The sequence below is a fragment of the Pelobates fuscus genome, chromosome 2 (genome assembly GCF_036172605.1).
Source record: "Pelobates fuscus isolate aPelFus1 chromosome 2, aPelFus1.pri, whole genome shotgun sequence".
In the NCBI taxonomy this organism is placed as follows: Eukaryota; Metazoa; Chordata; class Amphibia; order Anura; family Pelobatidae; genus Pelobates; species Pelobates fuscus.
Genome location: NC_086318.1, coordinates 19,146,666 through 19,168,780, shown reverse-complemented (window position 1 = coordinate 19,168,780; position 22,115 = coordinate 19,146,666). Strand labels below are relative to the sequence as shown.

At 43.2% G+C, this 22,115-nt stretch overlaps 1 protein-coding gene across 1 annotated transcript in view; it reads right to left on the bottom strand.

Annotated features, from left to right (window-relative positions):
- Positions 1–399: 399 nt before the first annotated feature.
- The window catches only part of CHRNA2 (cholinergic receptor nicotinic alpha 2 subunit), a 108,761-nt gene continuing 87,045 nt past the window's right edge, over positions 400–22,115 (bottom strand). Inside the window, exons 6-7 of the mRNA XM_063441981.1 lie at positions 2,699–3,725; positions 400–965 (exon numbers count right to left, since the gene is read on the bottom strand). Of these exons, the coding sequence (XP_063298051.1) occupies positions 840–965; positions 2,699–3,725 (1,153 nt within the window). The 3' untranslated portion in view covers positions 400–839. The remainder of the gene's footprint in view (positions 966–2,698; positions 3,726–22,115) is intronic.

Here is a 22,115-nt window from a genome sequence, read left to right as displayed (position 1 = left end):
GGGGGGAAGGGGACCTAATAACTGCTGAAATGCATTACCCTGGGAGCTTTCACTGGATGTTCAGTAACATTTCTAAACCCAACTGCTACGATTTCCTTCAACGAGATAAGGAAGAAGGTACGAGAGGACTAAGGGACCTCTGTATTTTCTGCATATTGTTTATTCCAGATCTTGGAAAAAGAACTTAGAATACCTGAAAATACTATTAGATAAGTGCTTTTGAACACCAGAAAACCTTTCAAAAAGATAAGTCAACCTAAAATATCTTCACATCAGACTGACGCATGTCGTTACAGTGAAAAAACTGATGGACGCATTCATGAGGAGAAATACTTTTACTAATAATTGTGAGTCCATGCATCGTATCAGTAAAATATAGAAATGCAGCATTTTGGGCATGCACCAGGGCTATCTTTTTAAATTTTAAAACACTAAGCCTGAGTGTAAGGTTACTGTGTGTGTATATAGTGTATAATATTATATACATTCACACACTATTTATTTGCAGAAGAAAATAAAAATATATTAAGTCTCCTAGTGCTTTGAAACATTCCGATAGACCCATGGGGTTGGAAAAAATAAAAAACTTCTTTACAAGAAGACATGTTAATAAAAACAATGTGAGGAATCTTTATTTTCTCATCTTATGAATTTGCTTTATTTAAGTGGAAATAGCGTATTGCCTAATATTCTCTGCTTATGAAAGATCCAAGGATGTCTCCAAGGTCAGCCGAGTCCAAGTCTGGACATGTTTGGCCCTTGAGTCTGTTGGAGATATTTCTGCAGTAAAAAAATGGATAGTTCAATGCGATTGGGTAAAAATGCTCTCAATATTTTTTTTAGATCATTCCGGCCAGAAACGGGGGTAGAAACAATCCGATAGTTCCTAACAAACAGACTATGATAAACATCCAAAGAAATATTCGGTCAATCACCATCGCAACATATTTCCAATCTTCTTTTACCTGTAGACAAACAACAGATACAAAATGTAAAAACATAAGTTGTGGTGCTATCTTAGGTCACATGTGGAGGTTACGTTAATGCTATAACTTTATGCAATCACTCTTTCATTGTTATATATCTAACACGCGGATACAATGAGTACAGTCAAACGTTGCTATGATATAATGTGTTTGGGGCTTATTTTACCGAGTTTATGCGTGTTAGCACTTTATTTGTCGGGATATATTTCATCATGTGATCTGGCTCTGTCACCCAACAATGAAATTAAATTGAGAATTTTAGAGTTATAAAAGTGGAGAAATCACTGTCAGAATGTGCCTTTAGTTGTACAGGATTCCATTGCACCTCACATATAGGACGTTGCATTACTTTTCAAATCACACTGTATTTAAAGGGACACTACAGTCACCAGAACAACTACAGCTTATTGTATTTGTTCTGGTGAGTAGAATCATTACCTCCAGGCTTTTTGCTGTAAACACTGTATTTTCAGAGAAAATGCAGTGTTTACATTACAGCCTGGTGATAAATTCACTGGCCTCTCCTTAGATGGCTGTTAGAGATCCTTCCTGGGTCATGGCTGCCTAAAATGTATCCAAACATTCAGTATCTCCTCCCACTGCATGCAGACACTGAACTTTCCTCATATAGATTCATTGATTAAATTCATCTCTATGAGGAGATGCTGATTGGCCAGGGCTGTGTTTGAATTGTGCTGGCTCTGCCCCTGACCTGCCTCTTTGTCAGTCTCAGCCAATCCTATGGAGAAGCACTGTGATTGGATCAGGCTACCACTTCTGATGATATCAGCAGGCAGTGGGCAGGTCTAAAGAAAACATGGGCAAAGTAAGCAGCTGCAAACTTGAATACAAGTAAGATTTTATTATATTCAGGGAGGCACGAGGGGACCAGAGTGGCTAGATGGTGGTTTTAACCCTATAGGGTCAGGAATACATGTTTGTGTTCCTGACCCTATAGTGCTCCTTTAATGTCTTTCATTGTATGTTTCTCCTCGTCCAATTCAATGTGTGCCATGTCGGTACCTGGACTCAACAAGAATGTGATGTCAATTACTAAATCGTTAATATGAATTTAAAAGAAAACACTGCATCAAACAAAGGGTTAACACAAGTTCTAGGTGATTTTGAATGTTTTGTTCAAAGTAGTTATTTTCGGAGAAATTTTGGTTCCCCTTTAATGATTACAGATCACATGGCACGGGATCACACAGATACATGAGCTGTGTCTTGCAGTACAGACAGAGCTGTGTCATTATCTCTTTTTACAGACATGAACAAATTCACTCTGCTCCGTCACAAAGACATAAATATACTTAAATATACACTGATATCCAGCTCTCCAATACTAATACTATTTGCTTTTTAACATGCTTCATTCAGTTTAATCACTTAACAACATTGGGATGTGCTATGCCGTCCCAATACTGTAAGAATGGAACATCCTAAGGTTCTGGAGTGAGCAGGGTTAAATCTCTGGCACACTAGGGAGACCCAGGTATCAATTAATTTGTTTTCCTTAGTTGCATTTGATGTGCAAAAAGTATTTAAAAAATTCAAAATATGTCAAATTAGCATTTCAGGATATCTGTCATAACTTACTAAGTACTAGAACCAACTGTCAGGTCTTCGATAAAGATAAGTTTAAAATAAACAAATTCGTGACAATGATTTTCTGTGCATGAAAGTGCCCATATAAACACAACAGTACTTACTGAAAAGTCAGCATCTTCAGCCCGTAAATGATCTGCTATGTAATGAACTCCTTCTAAAGCCTTCAAAATGCTTGGGGACAACAAAAAATTTGGTTCAGTGGTCTGGAGAGGTATCTGACTTTGTCCACTGGATACCTGGTTGCTATAGTCATAGCGATACTGAAGACTGTGACTGTGAGATGACATATGTCGTATATGGCATGGGTGGAGCTCAGCCTCCGCATCCCCCCACTTCTCATCAACATCAGTCTCCATCCAGTATTTGGAAGTACTAAGCTTAAGTTCGGGTGTATCATATTGACTTATAACTTCTTCAACTGGGGGTGGTGGACGCTTCATGAAGAGCCATCTGGGTATGTAATCCAAGAAGACAGAACGTACCCACAGAGGCATTTTATGAGTGCTAGGTGATCGATGATGGACATTCAACACAAAAACAGTTATGACGATGGACAATGTGACAAAGATCATAGTAAAGAGTAGGTATTCCCCAATTAACGGAATCACTAGAGAAGTAGAAGGGATGATCTCTGTAATAAGCAGGAGGAACACAGTCAGGGATAAAAGTACAGAGATGCAAAGAGTTATTTTTTCTCCACAATCTGAAGGAAGGTAGAAAACTAGAACAGTAAGGCAAGAGATCAGTAGACATGGGATAATGAGATTAATAGTGTAGAACAGAGGTAATCTCCGAATTATGAAATAATATGTGATGTCAGGGTATATTTCAGTGCAGCAGTCATATTTCTTCGAGTTGTATGTTCCAACAGCATTTACGATTGCCCATTCGCCACTCTCCCAGTAGTCCTTCAAGTCAACATTCCGTTCCATGCTTTCCAAGTCAATATTAGCTTTATCATATGTCCAGGAGCCAAATTTCATCTTGCAACTCTGCTGGTCAAAAGGGAAGAAGGTCACATCGATGCTGCAGGAGCTTTTGTAGATGGCCGGTGGGACCCACTTTACTTTTCCATTATGAAATAAATGAGCTTTGGTCATATGAGTGATTGCAAACTCGCCGTCTGCGCTGCAAGTCAAAGAAAGAAAACATTTAGTTCTTGAATCTATCTATTCATTATTACTCCTACTATCACTACCTAGAAAACTAGTACTATCATCTATTACCTACACGAGAAATGTCAGTTCTAGAAATGTTTTAAATAAATGTAATTTCTGATTTAAATCTGCACCATATTCCGTGTGTATTAAAGTCAAACCGATGTTTACACCATTATTACTTGGAAATAAATACATTAGCATTTTCTAACAGTACTGGTGGCTGTGTCGTACTGGGAGTTGGTATTTACACGCACCTTCAGTACTAGATGCTGCTGGATCCTGACGGTGATTGTAAACAATTTATCTAACTATTTAATAGTCAGGAAGACTCACATTCTGACCATGAGACATATCTATGGCATGTTAACCATTTTAGTATGGTGGGACTGGCAGCAGCTAAATTGATGATGGCTGCTGTTTGCACACAGTGGTATATGGAATAAAATATTAGAATTCCTGTGTTTTCTTGGCACTGGCTGTGGATCCAATTTTTCGTATGACTTGTAAGTCGACAGAGAGATGCTCTAGCCTGTGTGTGTTTGACTTGATTTAAGAATGGGAGTGAGAAATATGACGTGTAAAAGAAAAAGTACCCGGGAAACTCTTCGAGCGGTCCATTATAGGATCTGTCCATCCGTATCACTCTACTCTATGACTCAGCCTTGTTTATCAAACTCTCTTACACTCAAAAACCATTTAAACTACGCAGGTTCAGTCGTTCCATGTATTAGAGTTGTGTTGGGAGGAATACAATTACGTTATCTGAGAATTAACTTAATTATGCCAGGAAACAGGTGGAAAAATGCCTTCTAGACTGAAACTAAATGGAAAATCAATTCCAAAATCATTTCTTAGGGCAAAATTCTGAACAGTATCGTGTTGTGTAATTTATAATTATGTGAACGTGCCCGTAACAAGACATTACAAAACTATTAATACAAATACAGAATAATCTACAGCCACAGCAAATGTGCAGTGTAAGTGTAAGGAATGCATGGAATCTCGGAGCTAAACACGTTTATTCATTAGATCAGGGGGCTGCACATTTAGGCTAAAAGATAAGATTTGTGGATTTTTTTCACTTTAGTTATTCTGCATAAAAAAATTACTCAATAACTTCACAGACACACACACACACACGGACAAATTTACACAAACACATGAACACATTTACACACACACGCACACACGCACACACACACAAACACACACACACGCATTTACACAAACACACGGACAAATTTACACAAACACATGAACACATTTACACACACACGCACACACGCACACACACACAAACACACACACACGCATTTACACAAACACACGGACAAATTTACACAAACACATGAACACATTTACACACGCTATCTCTCCTGTTTCTTTGAATCTCCATGAAGCTCTGTAAACAGTGTTTTTAACTCATTTTTGCACGTTTTTTGTAACCAGCGATAAGGACCAATAATACAGAAAATATATGGTTTAATCATAATGAAATAATTTTGGGGCATAGATGCACAGATGCTACCCCGTGAAACCTTGCAGTTGAAAACAGTAATTTTTCTGATTAATAACATTTTCTTTTTTTTTTGCTATCCCTATGTCTTGTTTGGTTATCTTTCAGACAGCCACTAGGGGTTTCAGACTGAAATAGATTCTATAATTGAATGTATCTTACGTCTGGTGTCAGATTGCAAAGTATGTTGGGTGCGTATCGCTGTCCAATGCTTCTCACAGAGAGACACTATATTGATATATTGATATCTTCTCTATGAGAAGCATTTGACTGGCCAAAATGTGTCATGCTTGGGGACTACAGTGAGGAAGGATTGGGAGTAGTTTTTCTTAGCACAGGACTACAGGCAGCTTAATTGCGATGTCAATTTAAATGGATAAATTAACATTTTGGACCGAAAAAAATTATGTTTGTAGTTATTGTGTCCCTTTAAAGAATGGTCAAAATAGTGCTAGGACACATTATGGGATGTAAACTGAGGCACGGTTAATACATGTAGGACAGGATATCTAAGCAGACATATATGTTCAGGTTAGTTCCGGTGGGTCTGACTATTTAATTAAAGTAACCCACAGAGAGTGATTGCAATAGACTGCAGCAATATATATGTGTTTACAATAAGTACAAGACACAGGACTGTCAGATAACACATATAATCCCCCATCTCATACATTAATACTGTCAGGATCAGGTGGAACCAGAACACACAGACCCAATCACAATAAATAGACTTTACGCATGCTGGTCCTTAGAATGGACGGACTAACGGACAATCAGAATCAGTAAAAATAGCCAAAGTCAAAGGAATACAGAGATCAGAATAAACGTTAAACAAGCCAAGGTCAATGGATCACAGAGGACAGGAACAACAATAAAGCAGAACCAGAATAAATACCAAAGACGTATACAGCAGTAATGCTCTATTGGGCTAACAAGAACCACAACAGGGCAATAAGGAATGGGAACCTAAGTATACATAGACAGGTCTTAATTCTCATTGGTCCTGGTCAGCTAGGAATTACGTATGATTCGTGGACAGTAATTGACCACTCTTGTGTGACCTCTGATCAGTGGCGGATCCAGAGCCTGATCTCGGGAGGGGCACTTGTAGATTATTTAAAAAAAATAATCCTAGCACAATAACCACTACAGCTCAGTGTAGTAGTTATGGTGCCAGTAGTGCCAGGATCCCACCCCGGAGTAAGTAGTCATACCGTTTAAGAACAGTTTGACAACTTACCTGGGGTCTGCTGGGATATAGGGCATAGGAGAAGTGGTGTGTGTTAGGGGTGAAGTGTGTGTGAAAGGTGCAGTGTGTGTGTGAGCGGTGAAGTGAGTGTGAGTGCGTAAGGGTGGCAGTGTGTGTGTTAGGGGGCAGTGTGTGTATGGGGGGGCACTGTATGTCTGTGTGGGGCAGTGTGTGTATGGGGGGGCACTGTATGTCTGTGTGGGGCAGTGTGTGTATGGGGGGCACTGTGTGTATGGGGGGGTCGTGTGTGTGTGTTTGGGGCAATGTGTGTATGGGGGGGCAGCAGGGTGTGTAGGGCACTGTGTGTGTATAGGTGTGCAGTGTGTGCGGGGCAGTATGTGAATGGGGCAGTGTTTGTGGGGCAGTGTGTATGGGGACAGTGTTTGTGGGACAGTGTTGTATGGGGACAGTGTTTGTGGGGCAGTGTGTTTATGGAGGCAGTGTTTGTGGGGGCAGTGTGTGTATGGGGTCAGTGTGTGTAGTGTTTGTATGTGGGGCAGTGTTTGTGGGTCAGTGTGTGTATGGGGTCAGTGTGTGTAAGGGGGAAGTGTGTGTATGGGGCAGTGTTTGTGGGGCAGTGTTTGTGTGTATGGGGGCAGTGTTTGTGTGTATGGGGGCAGTGTGTGTGTGTATGGGGGCAGTGTGTGTGGGGTCAGTGTGTGTAGTGTGTATATGGGGTCAGTGTGTGTATGGGGTCAGTGTGTGTATGGCGTCAGTGTGTGTATGGGGTCAGTGTGTGTATGGGGTCAGTGTGTGTAGTGTGTGTATGGGGTCAGTGTGTGTATGGGGTCAGTGTGTGTAGTGTGTATGGGGACAGTGTGTATATGGGGACAGTGTGTATATAGGGACAGTGTGTGTATGGGGACAGTGTGTGTATGGGGGCAGTGTTTGTGTGTATGGGGCAGTGTTTGTGTGTATGGGGGCAGTGTTTGTGTGTATGGGGGCAGTGTGTGTGTGTATGGGGTCAGTGTGTGTATGGGGTCAGTGTGTGTATGGGGTCAGTGTGTGTATGGGGGCAGTGTTTGTGTGTATGGGGGCAGTGTGTGTGTGTATGGGGTCAGTGTGTGTATGGGGTCAGTGTGTGTATGGGGTCAGTGTGTGTATGGGGTCAGTGTGTGTAGTGTGTGTATGGTGTGTGTATGGGGTCAGTGTGTGTATGGGGTCACCCGGGTCAGTGTGTGTAGTGTGTGTATGGGGTCAGTGTGTGTAGTGTGTGTATGGGGTCAGTGTGTGTAGTGTGTGTATGGGGTCAGTGTGTGTAGTGTGTGTATGGGGTCAGTGTTTATATGGGGACAGTGTGTGTATGGGGACAGTGTGTATATGGGGACAGTGTGTGTATGGGGACAGTGTGTGTATGGGGACAGTGTGTGTATGGGGACAGTGTGTGTAGTGTGTATGGGGTCAGTGTGTGTATGGGGTCAGTGTGTGTATGGGGTCAGTGTGTGTAGTGTGTGTATGGGGTCAGTGTGTGCATGGGGTCAGTGTGTGTATGGGGTCAGTGTGTGTATGGGGTCAGTGTGTGTAGTGTGTGTATGGGGTCAGTGTGTGTATGGGGTCAGTGTGTGTATGGGGTCAGTGTGTGTATGGGGGCAGTGTGTGTATGGGGGCAGTGTATGTGGGGCAGTGTGTATGGGGGAGGGGAGGAGGGAAGGGAGGCTTTTTAATAAAAAAAAAAAAAAAGTATTTAATAAAATATATTATGTCCCCCCTCCCTTCTTACCTTTATTGAGGAGGAGGGGGGACATTTCTGGATCCCTGGTGGTTCCAGTGGGGAATCCCTGGTGGTCCAGTGGTTCCAGTGAACTCTAGCCCGCGCTCCAGGGCTAGAGTTCACTCTCGCGAGATTTGGAGCGTTGCCGTGGTAACCGCGGCAACGCTCCAAATCTCGCGAGAGGAGGACCCGGAGGAGCTGCTGGTAACAGCTCCCGGGTCCTCTCTCCCTCCCCTGCCGGTCGGCTGTCAGTAATGTGCCTGCGGACCGGGGAGGGAGATCACTGATCACTGATCTCCCTCCCGGTCTGCAGGCACATTGCAGGGCTGGCGCTTGGGCAATGTCAGCCCTGCACTAGCCGGCAGGGGAGAATCTCGGGGGGGGCAATTGCCCCGTTGCCCCCCCCCTGGATCCGCCAATGCCTCTGATGTCACATTTGTGCGCCGAATTCGGTTTGTCGAACGTCAAATTTGGGGCCGCATTCGGTCCACATAAATGCACGCTGTGTACAAGCATGCAGCTTTGAACGGAACGCCGGAGGGAGCAGGAAAGTGGGTAGCCAAACAGAGAGGTAGGCGGGTAACAAGCCTGACAAATACAATATGAATTATTTAAAACAAGCAATGGATCTTATTATTCGCCAATTAAGCAATGTAATACCTATTTCAATTTTGTTTGTTTTAAAAACATTATTGTGAAAAGTGTCGCCCCCTTGGATGTGTCTCTTTCAGCATCTTCTGTAAGTCCCTTAGATCCTCATATGGTGATGTCACTAGAAATTAAGTGGTAAACAGGGCACATAAATGCTTTAGGAATCATAGGAATCTGCAATTCTGTTAAAGAGAACTGGTTATGTGGACTCCATTAGGCTGGGTAAAAAGACCACTAAATGCGCCTAAACCACTTCATCAATGTAAAACATTGCAGGTTTATAGAAACTACACAAAACCTTAAAAAAAAAAAAAAAAAGAATAATTCAACACAAATCAACAATTAGAACGAGCAAGTTACCTATCCCTCAACACTTTATGGAAGCCAGACATTATATTTCACAGTTGAAAGTGCACATTTTTTGAAAGAAAGCTTTTAGATGAAAGAATCACACACAATGTGGCCATGTGGTCTAAACAAAGATTGGGGCCTTCCTCCCCTCGATTTAATAAGGTTTCTCAATGATTCTATACTCTTTCCATATAAACATTCCAAATTATTTATCTACAGGGGCCACCATTAAATGCTCTAGGAATTTTTGTAGATAAATCATTTGGACCATTTTTCTGACAGTGTTTAAATCATTTGGAATGCTTGTTAAATTGTGCCTTTGTTTGATAAACTGTAGCTAATATTACTGTAGCAATAATTCTAAATATTTTACATGTTACTATTGCGTATTCTTTGTAACATTTCTTCTTAAAGGAGCACTATAGTGCCAGGAAAACAAACTTGTTTTCCCAGCACTATAGGGTTATTAGGTACCCCCCCCCCCCTCGTGGCCCCCCTCCCGCTGGGCTGATGGGGTTAAAACCACTTCAGCCAAATACTTTAATCCTGCGCCGGGCTCCCTCGGCGCTGGTGACCTCTCCTCCCCGTGCCGATGTCAGCTCCCAATGGAGCTGAATGCGCATGCGCAACTAGAGCCGCGCGCGCATTCAATCCGCCCATAGGAAAGCATTACTCAATGCTTTCCTATGGGGATCTGAATTCACTCTGCTTGAGTGCAATGCGATTTTCACACTGAGAATCACGGAAGCGCCTCAGGGAGACAGCCACTAGAGACTGGGTTAACCCTGCAGTGGTTCCTCTAAAACTGCTATGTTTTCAACTGCAGGGATAAAACTAGGGGGCCTGGCACCCAGACCACTTCATTGAGCTGAAGTGGTCTGGGTGCCTACAGGGAGTGCAGAATTATTAGGCAAATGAGTATTTTGACCACATCATCCTCTTTATGCATGTTGTCTTACTCCAAGCTGTATAGGCTCGAAAGCCTACTACCAATTAAGCATATTAGGTGATGTGCATCTCTGTAATGAGAAGGGGTGTGGTCTAATGATATCAACACCCTATATCAGGTGTGCATAATTATTAGGCAACTTCCTTTCCTTTGGCAAAATGGGTCAAAAGAAGGACTTGACAGGCTCAGAAAAGTCAAAAATAGTGAGATATCTTGCAGAGGGATGCAGCACTCTTAAAATTGCAAAGCTTCTGAAGCGTGATCATCGAACAATCAAGCGTTTCATTCAAAATAGTCAACAGGGTCGCAAGAAGCGTGTGGAAAAACCAAGGCGCAAAATAACTGCCCATGAACTGAGAAAAGTCAAGCGTGCAGCTGCCAAGATGCCACTTGCCACCAGTTTGGCCATATTTCAGAGCTGCAACATCACTGGAGTGCCCAAAAGCACAAGGTGTGCAATACTCAGAGACATGGCCAAGGTAAGAAAGGCTGAAAGACGACCACCACTGAACAAGACACACAAGCTGAAACGTCAAGACTGGGCCAAGAAATATCTGAAGACTGATTTTTCTAAGGTTTTATGGACTGATGAAATGAGAGTGAGTCTTGATGGGCCAGATGGATGGGCCCGTGGCTGGATTGGTAAAGGGCAGAGAGCTCCAGTCCGACTCAGACGCCAGCAAGGTGGAGGTGGAGTACTGGTTTGGGCTGGTATCATCAAAGATGAGCTTGTGGGGCCTTTTCAGGTTGAGGATGGAGTCAAGCTCAACTCCCAGTCCTACTGCCAGTTTCTGGAAGACACCTTCTTCAAGCAGTGGTACAGGAAGAAGTCTGCATCCTTCAAGAAAAACATGATTTTCATGCAGGACAATGCTCCATCACACGCGTCCAAGTACTCCACAGCGTGGCTGGCAAGAAAGGGTATAAAAGAAGAAAATCTAATGACATGGCCTCCTTGTTCACCTGATCTGAACCCCATTGAGAACCTGTGGTCCATCATCAAATGTGAGATTTACAAGGAGGGAAAAAAGTACACCTCTCTGAACAGTGTCTGGGAGGCTGTGGTTGCTTCTGCACGCAATGTTGATGGTGAACAGATCAAAACACTGACAGAATTAATGGATGGCAGGCTTTTGAGTGTCCTTGCAAAGAAAGGTGGCTAAATTGGTCACTGATTTGTTTTTGTTTTGTTTTTGAATGTCAGAAATGTATATTTGTGAATGTTGAGATGTTATATTGGTTTCACTGGTAAAAATAAATAATTGAAATGGGTATATATTTGTTTTTTGTTAAGTTGCCTAATAATTATGCACAGTAATAGTCACCTGCACACACAGATATCCCCCTAAAATAGCTATAACTAAAAACAAACTAAAAACTACTTCCAAAAATATTCAGCTTTGATATTAATGAGTTTTTTGGGTTCATTGAGAACATGGTTGTTGTTCAATAATAAAATTAATCCTCAAAAATACAACTTGCCTAATAATTCTGCACTCCCTGTATAGTGATCCTTTAAGATTTAAATCAAATGTTTCACAGATATGATATAGGGCTTTGAGTATCTCTCTCTTAATTTCATTGTTTTAATCCCCTTTAAAGATTATATGTGAGGACAATAAGTATATTAGGCTACTCCGAATGGAACCTTTTTTGTTTTGCAATAATGGCTTGTTTTGTATAAGACTTTTTTTTGTAAATGTTTGATAAGACTTGGAGGCTAAAATAGATGTATATAGGATTAAAGATACAGTATAATTGGCAAATCATATATAATATCGTTATTATTTTATTAAAAAAAAACTATAGAAAATAAAACTATGCAAAAAATAAATAAATTATTTATATATATATATATATATATATATATATATATATATATATATATATATTTGGGAGTCTAGTCAACTCCTTGGTTTTGCACCCCTCCCTGTCACAGGTGCCTCATCCCAGGGCCCTATTTAGCCTTGTACTGCAGAGAGCCCCAGAAGGATTTTTTTCCCCAAGTATGTGAGTTAATCTCATAAGAGCAGACATTAGGCTGTTAGAGTAGGACCTGCCAAAGATGGGGTACATTGACGTTGTGGCAGGCTTATGCAATGTATGATCATATAATGTAACTAAATCCCCATTATTTTTGCCTAGATTAGGTGTTTTTAAAAAAACAAATAAAATCTTTCAACATTGAAGTTGCTGTTTAGTGGATAGGTGAGTGCTCTGGATCTTGTGTATTGTGTGTGTGTATATATTACAGAAAATGTTCTCCATACTTGCCGTAATTTTCTTTTCCTGACAATAATTCATGGAAGCATCACTTATGGGTTAGCTTTGCCCGCAAGAGAAACAGGACAGGAAACAATTAATTAATTATAACCAGACAGTAGGCATAAAAGGTCCCTCCTCCCTCTAACCCACAGTCCAGTACAAAGCTTAAAAGAAATATGGGAGGGTTGCTGATGCTGCCATGAATTATTGCCAGGAAAAGAAAATTGCGGTAAGTATGGAGAAAATGTTCTGTATTTCTGGCCATTCATGGCAGCATCACTTATGGGTAATACCCGAGCTCAGCAACAAAGGGAGGGTGTAATAAAACAAAACTCATCAGTCTGCTGCAAAAGACATATATTCAAGAGTATCAACTGAGGACAAAAAACCTCTCCCAAAGGACGAGGAAGAAGAAGCTACATTCAGCTTGTAATGCCTGATGAAAGTTATAGGAGACGACCAGGTGGCTGCCCTGCATATGTCATCAGGAGAAACCTCTGCCCAGATAGCCCAGGAGGTAGCCAATGCTCGGGTAGAATGGGTCTTTATATTTTCCGAAGGAGATAGATTCTTGACTCTATAGGCCATTTTTATGGTGTTTGAAACCCAACGCCTCAAAGTAGCGGTAGAAGCCGCCTCTCCCTTTCTGTATCCGGAAGGGATAAGAAATAGGTGCTGTGATTTTCAAAATTGATTAGTGACCTCTATATATTTATTTACACATTTTCTTCACATCCAATTGGTGGAGTTTAACTTCTTCCGATGATGAAGGATTTGGGTAAAAGGAAGACAGAACCACTTCCTGTGCCAAGTGGAAACGAGAAACCACTTTAGGTAAGAATTCCATTCTAGGTCTTAAGATAATTCTATCGTGGAAGACCTGGACGTGATTTGGATCACTGGAGAAGGCTTGAATTTCGGACATTCTTTTAGCCGTAGTGATTGCCATTAAGAACAAGGTCTTGTATGTCAGATTTACGATACCCAACTCATCCAATGGAGCAAAGGGGGTGTCTGATAGAACATCCAGAACCAAGGGAAGAACCCAAGGAGGAGCGTAATTTCTGGACGGAGGTCTTATGCGTATTGCTAAAATAAACACAAAGTCTGGACTCTAGTACAGACTACAGGGTGCCACAAGCATTAAGATGTGTGGTAATCTAATTCAGAATGATGCCATAAAAAATATGTGGAAATATAAAGTCCAATTTATTAGAACACTATCTAAAAGTGCAACATGCACAAAAGTCGATAAAATAACAAGTGAATCAAGAACCCCTAAAGGTAGCAGCTATATTTATACAATGCTTGAATGTAGTAAAGTGCCAAATGCTATTTGTATGCTTTGCACTTTAGCATTTGGCACTTTACTACATTCAAGCATTGTATAAATATAGCTGCTACCTTTAGGGGTTCTTGATTCACTTGTTATTTTATCGACTTTTGTGCATGTTGCACTTTTAGATATTGTTCTAATAAATTGGACTTTATATTTCCACATATTTTTTATGGCATCATTCTGAATTAGATTACCACACATCTTAATGCTTGTGGCGCCCTGTAGTCTGTACTAGAGTCCAGACTTTGTGTTTATTTTTGTATAGAGGTTTGGAGTGACCTCAGAACAGTGGCTTGCCTACATTAAGTTTGAAACTTGTCATCACCTTCACCACCCACCAATTTATCCTTATGCGTATTGCTGCCTTAAAGAACTTTGCAATAATTGGGTCAGATGCCCAGGACGTGTTACACAGAGCTGACAAGGCTGATGACTGTACTTTTAAAGTGCTTAAGCTTAGACCTTTTTCTAGTCCTTCATGTAAAAATTCCAGAATATCTATATTTGAAGGCTGTAGGAAATTCGTGGACTTCTGTTCTGTCCATAAGCGAAAAATATCCCATATTCTGTGGTAACATGCGGAGGTGGAACTTTTCCTGGATTTTAACAGTGTATCCACCACAGGCTCTGGTAATCCTTGCTCTAAAAGTCTCTGCTTTTCAAGAGCCAAGCCTCCAGTTTCAATTGGTTTGGATTGGGATGAATCGCTGGACCTTGTATTAACAAATCTGCTCTCCGAGGAAGAGGCCATGGAGGACCTATGCACATTTTGTTCAGGAGTGGGAAACAGGGCCTTCTCGGCCAACTTGGAATTATAGCAATCCCCATTTTCCGTTCTTTCTGAATTTTCCTCAACAATCTGTGAATCATAGGTAGGGGAGGGAATGCATACACCAGATCGAAGTCCCAAGGAAGGGAAAAAGCATCTTGACCTGCTGATCGATAACCTGCCTTTAGGGAGAAATACTTCGGGACTTGAGCATTCCGATATGAAGCCATCAAATCGATCTGAGGTGTGCCCCACCTTAATTATATCTGTTGAAACACCTCTGCATACAATTGCCATTCTCCTGATTGAATTGTAGTCCTGCTCAGATAGTCTGCCAGCACATTTTCTGTTCCCAGAAGATAAACCGCTTTCAAACCTTGTAGTTTGTTTTGCACAAATTCCATTAGAGGAAATATTTCTTGTAATAGAGCCTTGCTTTTGGTTCCACCTGTTCGGTTTATATATGAAGCCACTACTCTGTTGTCCGTCTGGATTCTCACCCAAGAACATGTTACACATTGTCAAAACCCCAGTAGTGCATAGAATATTGCTCTTAGTTCTCTTAGGTTTGAGTGCAACATTCTCTCTCTCGACTTCCATTTACCTTGTATCCATTTTTCTTCTAGGTGTGTGCCCTACCCTTGGATACTTGCGTCTGTAGTAACTGTTTACCATGGTGGATCTTTGGAGAGGAAACCCCAATGATAAGTTATTGGTTTTCATCCACCAACCAAGGTCATCCATTGTCTTTCGAGTGAGAGGAATTTTTTGATCCCAGTCGCCCCCTTGTTTCTTGAATTCCTTTAGAAACTTCATTTGGATGGGACGCATGTTCCACTGGGCCCATTTCACAAATCCTATTGTTGACGTAAGAGATCCTATAAGGCTCATAAATTCCCTTGCTGTAATGCATCTTTTGAAGCGAAGATTCATGATCTTCATCCGAATCCTCTCCATTCTCTCCGCAGACAAATTTACTTGACCCTTTACAGTATCTATGGCTGCCCCCAGGAATATGATATTCTGAGAGGGAATCATCATACTCTTCTCCATGTTCAATTTCCATCCATGGTTCATGAGGAGTTCTATGGCCAACTGAGTGGGGAGTGTTACCCTCTGGCTGGATGAACCTACAATCAGAAAGTCGTCCAGATAGTGGTAGATCTCTATCCCTTTCTTTTGGATCACTGCCACTAAAGCGATGAGTATCTTTGAGAATGTTTCTCGGTGCCAGGCTTAGCCCAAATGGAAGACCCTTGAATTGGTAGTGTCTTCCAAAAACACAAAATCTGAGAAACTTGCGGTGAGATTCGTTGATTGGGATCTGGTAATTTGCATCTTTCAAATCAATTGAAGTCATCCAATCCCCCATTCTGATGTTTGGTAAAATAGTTGAAATGGATTCCATCTTGAATTTCTTTCTTTTTATTCTTGAATTCAAGCTCTTTAAATCTAGGATAAGTCTCCACTTCTGTTGTGGTTTTGGGGCTAGAAAAACCGTGGAATAGTGATCCTTTCTTTGTTCTTTTATTGGAACATGTTCTATCACCTGGTCTTTTAGGAGTTTCGATACTCAGTCCCTCACAGCTTTCTCTTTTTCTCCTTTTGCTACTCGAGATTGGGTAAACACATCTTTTGTTGGAATGATCTCGAATTCTATCCTGCATCATTCAGCCAATATTGATAGGACCCAGGAGTCGGTCACGCTTCTGACCCAGACAGGATAAAAGAGATGCAGTCTTCCTCCTGTCACAAGTTTAGAAGTTTTTCCCTGATCTTGCTCCTCTTCCTCTGGAAGATTTTGGCTGAGTGTTTTTCCAATTGGATCTGGCCTACTCGTTTCCTGGTTTATATGCCCTGCTTTCGTGAAAGGAACGGTCTTTATACCTCCAATCTTTCCATGCTGAAGAACCATATTTTCTGCCTTGCGGAAGAAAAGCTTTTTTCCCATCTGAAGCCTTATGGATAGCTTCCAAGACCTTCCCAAACAGGAGATCTCCTTGAAAAGGAAGAGCGCACAGGGATGCTTTAGAAGCATAGTCTGCTCCCCAGGAGTGCAGCCATAATGCTCTTCTTGCTGCTATAGACAGGCCCATGCTTTTTGCCGCCATTCTGGTAACATCCAGAGATGCTTCAGAGCAAAATTCTGTCGCCAGCTTCAGATCTCTCAGTCCTTCCAAAAGATGATCTCTCCGAACTCCTTTGGCAATATCTTCCTCTAGGTAGTCTAGCCATACTTTAAAGGCTCTAGACAGAGTGGTTAATGCTACTGCAGGATGTAGCGCAGATCCTAACTCCAGGTATGCCTTTATCAGACTGGCATCTAACCTTTTCTCCATTGGCTCTCTCAAATAAGCCATGTAGTCAATAGGAAGAGTGGTCTTTCTTGCCATATGTATAACTGCCACATCAATTTTAGGGACTGAGTTCCAGGTTTTGCAATCTTCCTTTGAATACGGATATAATCTGAATGCTTTGTTCTTCAGAGTAGCTTTTCTCTCTGGTTTCTGCCATTCTTGGGAAATTATATTCTTGATTGTAGTGTGTACCGGAAAGGTAGGTCTATTCGACTTTAAATCTTCAAAATACCTGTTGGATTCCTTCAATTCAGATTCTTCTTATGGGAATCTCAGGGTCTCTCTTATTATGTTGATCAGTTTATCCACAGCTTTAGGATCCAGCGTTCTGGAAGCATAGTTAACTTCACCTTCCTCTTCGTCTGACATATCTTCCATTTCCATACAATCACTAGACTCAGAGGAGATTTCTTCTCTTCTAATGCGTTTAGATGAGGACATTTTGCTTGTGGACTTAAATCCCTCTGCAATTGCTTCTGTAATCCATTTTTTCAACTCCATTTGAGGAGACGGTCCCATTACCTCAGCAGCTTCTGTTAGACAATCTTTACACAGGTTTCTTCCACTGGGTGCAATTTGATTGCAGTTAACACATCTATCTGATTTCTCTTTATGATTTCTTGGGGAATCCTCTTTTGGATTGGCTGAAAAAAGGCCATTTTACCAATGATTTATTATGTGCCCATAGTGGCACTCTTTTATCCCCCCTATATAGGTTAAATGTATTTGAGGCTGATCTATGTTTTCTAGATACAGATATTGAGGCAGAGTGAGAAGCCATCTAGATTAAAACACCAGAAAAAAATATGTTTCTGTCACTTCCATTTTACAGAACAAAATAGCAAGTATACAAGATAGAAACAAAGAAAAAATTACCTTATAGATATTTTTTCAGTCTAGGGCAGCCTTTAACACAAAAGACCTGTTTGAAGATTCAGCCAGGACACTGCAAACAACTCCAGAGCGATCTTTTATAGAATTCCCGGTATTTTTAATTTTGGTGCGATATCTCTTTAACCCCTTAAGGACACATGACATGTGTGACATGTCATGATTCCCTTTTATTCCAGAAGTTTGGTCCTTAAGGGGTTAAGAACCCGGCGGTTCATGCATGCGCAATTGTATATGTATGACGCCGATGATACTGCGCATGCCCCGCTGTAACAGATCCCTACCAACCTCTGGTGGATGTGAAACAAACAAGGGGATTACAACTTACACATCCATTCGTTCCATTCCTCTGTTCGTCTGGTTCCGTGCGAATTTCACGTGTAATGCAGAGGTGGCCGCCATTTCGGGACTTTCCACGTGTTCGCGGCCATCTTGTGTGCGAACAGCGGTGTTTGCCTGTAACCGCATGGAACTGAAAACGGATACGCAAACAGGCGAACACCGCTGAATCCTCCAGACCTCCATAAGTTCGTACGGAAACTACCGAACGTCCCCTCGTTCGGTAGTTATATGCAATCATCTATGGGGATTCCAGCGAACCCCGCGATTCGCATGGATGGCCAGAGTATCATACCTTTTTACCGTGCGAACGGAGACCGACCGCAAGGCCAAAACTCATGGAACTAATTTCGGCTAGTTGGTCTGTGCGGTCGGTCAAAACTTTGGAACGTTGTATCTCCCGAACTGTACATCCGAATGGGGTGATTTTTGGATATATTGTCCCCCTGAAGGAGAGCTATCCAGCGCTACCGGATTTAAAGCTGTACCCCCTGTTTTTGGGGTACATCCAGAACTGGTGGAAAAATGTGGACATTTTAATTGGGTTATGTAGTTATCTGAGGGGAGGAGACGTGGGGGTGTTACCATCTGTATTATTGGTTGTTTTCATCCTCCCCCTGGGAGTGTTCTGTGTGTATCTATTTCTAATAAAAAGCAGGCTGGGTGTTCCAGTCCTCAGTTCATCTTGACCCTTCAAAACGTAGCCTCGTCTCGTTCTTGGAAGGGGATTATTTGGGAATATTATTCTGCTCCTGTTTACAGCTGAACCTGCTCCTCACTCTGGATATCGTGGATGGGATTACAGCAGCCTACTTCTCCACAGCAGCTTGCAGGGAAAAAGGACGTCTTCAACGGCAGAAACCCTCTCTCTATCTGGGTAGCCGTTACATTGGTTGGCAGCGGTGGGATGGTTCTTTTGCCCAAGGAGCAAGTGCTGAATGGAGTCTCAGTATGCCAAGCTGAAAAGACCCACACTGAAAGATCTATTGGAAAATCGTGGTAGGAGTGCTAGTAACAGACCAAGGAGAGAGCTGATAGCTGACCTACTGGAGCTGGACGAAATGGATAGATCCATGGAGGTAACTGAACCTATTGCACCGGTCAGCGAGAACGATGTACTCACTGCTATTGTACAGCGAAGATTAGCATTATATCCGGAAAAGACCACGGAGCTATTAGACAGACTGTTCAAGAACGCAAAAGAGGAGATCGAGACTAAGAGGAGGCAAGACACGGAACATGTATTGGCGCAACAAGCTAGTACACATATAGTTCCTACTCCTCCTCCCGTTGCTGCAGGGAGGAAAATACCATTTACTGCATTTAAAGCGTTTGCAGAAAATGAGGAAGAGATTGATGGGTATTTGGCAGATTTTGAGCGGCAGTGCTCACTGCACCAGATACCCCCAGACCAATGGGTTACTATTCTGGCTGGGAAACTTTCAGGAAAAGCAAATGAGGCTTTTCGGGCACTCACGGCCGAAGATATCACACAATATCAGCGGGTGAAAGCCGCACTACTCACCCGATACGCAGTCACCCCAGAGGCGTATCGCCGTCGCTTCCGGGAGTCCAAAAAGAAGGCAGCGGACTCCCACATGGAATGGGCAAACAAGCTACAAAGGGTGGCATCACATTGGATGCAAGGGTGCAATGCTAACACCGGAGAAGAAGTGCTACAATTGTTCTTGATGGAACATTTCTTCCAAGATTTGGCGGCAGATACACAGGATTGGGTGAGAGATCGCCGCCCAGCCAACTTAAATGAGGCAGCACGACTAGCAGACGAATATGTGGAAACGAGAAAAGTGAGCCAAGGTACTACGCGACCAGCACCTAGAACAGAGGCCCGCACCCCAACCTACGCTGCACGCACAGAATTCCGGGCCCCGGTACCCCCAGGACCTCCACGTCCTCAAGGGTCTAACAACCAGCCCCGGGAATCCTACAGAGTGACGTGTCATCGCTGCGGCAACCTGGGACATATTGCCCGTGTTTGCCCGTTGGGATCAGCCAATAATAATTGGAGGCGCACATCTAACACCGAAAGCCCATCTTCACGCCCCGCTGCTGCTCATTGCCTGGAAATTGAAGGGAGCCCTGAGGAATGCCTGGGAATATTATATGAGGCCAACCCCATACAAGCGGCTTCCCCAGATAATCGCCAGCACCACCGTCAGGAGGTGCGTGTAAATGGACAGATAGCACAAGGCCTAAGGGACACTGGCGCTACCATCACTTTAATACAAAAGCATCTGGTGAAACCAGAGCTTGTGTCTAACCGTACTGTTGCTGTTCGGGTCGCAGGGGGGGCTGTTTTTCGCTTACCCACCGCCCGGGTACACTTGGATTGGGGAGTCGGGTCAGGAAAGACCACGGTGGGCATTATGGACAACCTACCCGCTGAGGTCGTGTTGGGCAATGATATTGGCCCTCTAGCCTCGGCCTTTTTACCCACTACTGCTGCGGCTTGCCCCGTGACCACCCGCTCACAGACCCGTATCGAGGACGATCCGCCAACAGGTCGGGAGACCCAGGTAAGCCACCGACAGACACCTAGCAATGACACTACAGATAGACCGCTAGCTTGGGACACCCCAGAGGAGTTTGGGAGGGAAACTAGACAGGACCCCACCCTCCGAAAGTACCGAGAACTAGCTGACAATAGAGGGGATGAGCGGGAACGTTTTATATGGGAGGGGGACCGATTATACAGATTAACCGAAGGCAGGAAGAGAGGCTGTGCTCCTTCGCAGAAGCGCCAATTAGTGGTACCTAGAAAGTACCGATTGGAGCTTCTCCGAATTGGCCACGACATTCCGTTAGCAGGACATCTAGGGGGTAACCGCACAACCTACAGAATCACTCAGACCTTCTTTTGGCCAGGAATCTCGAAGGACGTGCGCCGTTACTGTAGCACGTGTGATGTATGCCAGAGGGTGGGGAAGAGAGGGGATCATCCGAAAGCTCGACTGTCCCCTATGCCTGTGATCGAGGAACCATTTAGCAGGGTGGCAGTCGATCTAGTAGGACCCCTACCTAACCCCAGTCCCTCTGGTAAGAAATACATTCTTACCGTGGTGGACTATGCCACCCGCTACCCAGAAGCCGTCGCTCTGACGAATATCCAGGCTGACACTGTCGCCAGTGCGCTAGTCGGGATATTCACCAGAGTAGGATTTCCCCAGGAAATCTTGTCGGACAGAGGGACCCAGTTTACCGCAGACTTAACCCAGCAGTTGTGGAAGGTCTGTGGTATTAAGCCCCTACTTAGTTCACCGTACCACCCCCAGACTAACGGTCTCTGTGAACGCTTTAATGGTACCCTAAAGCAATTGCTACGGACCTTTACGGCGGAATACAGAGACTGGGAGCGATTTTTGCCACACCTCCTGTTTGCTTACCGGGAGGTACCGCAGGAGTCCACTGGGTTCTCTCCCTTTGAACTGCTCTATGGACGGAGGGTGCGAGGCCCTCTCGACCTCATCCGAGAGCACTGGGAGGGAGAGACGGAACACGAAGGTGTCCCCATCGTACCATATGTGCTAGAAATGCGGGACCGTATGGAACAGTTAGCCCGGATGGCCCGGGATCATCTCCATGCGGCCCAGGGTCGGCAGAAACATTGGTACGATCGGAACGCTAGGCTGAGAACATTCCAGGTAGGACAGAAAGTTCTAGTACTTAAACCCGTTCGAGGAAATAAATTGCAGACCTCCTGGCAAGGCCCCTACAAAGTAGTAGCCCAGGTCTGTGACACCACCTATATCATTGCCAGTAGCAAGGACGAAAAGATACAGAAGTCCTTTCATATAAACCTATTAAAGGAATACCAAGAACGGCCCGAGGACATAGCCGCCATATGCATCCCCGCCTCTGAGGACCCTGACAGTCTCCCCATCCCTGATCTATTAGCCAACCCCGAGTCCAAAACGCTGCTTAATACAGTACAGCTAGGGGAGCGATTAACT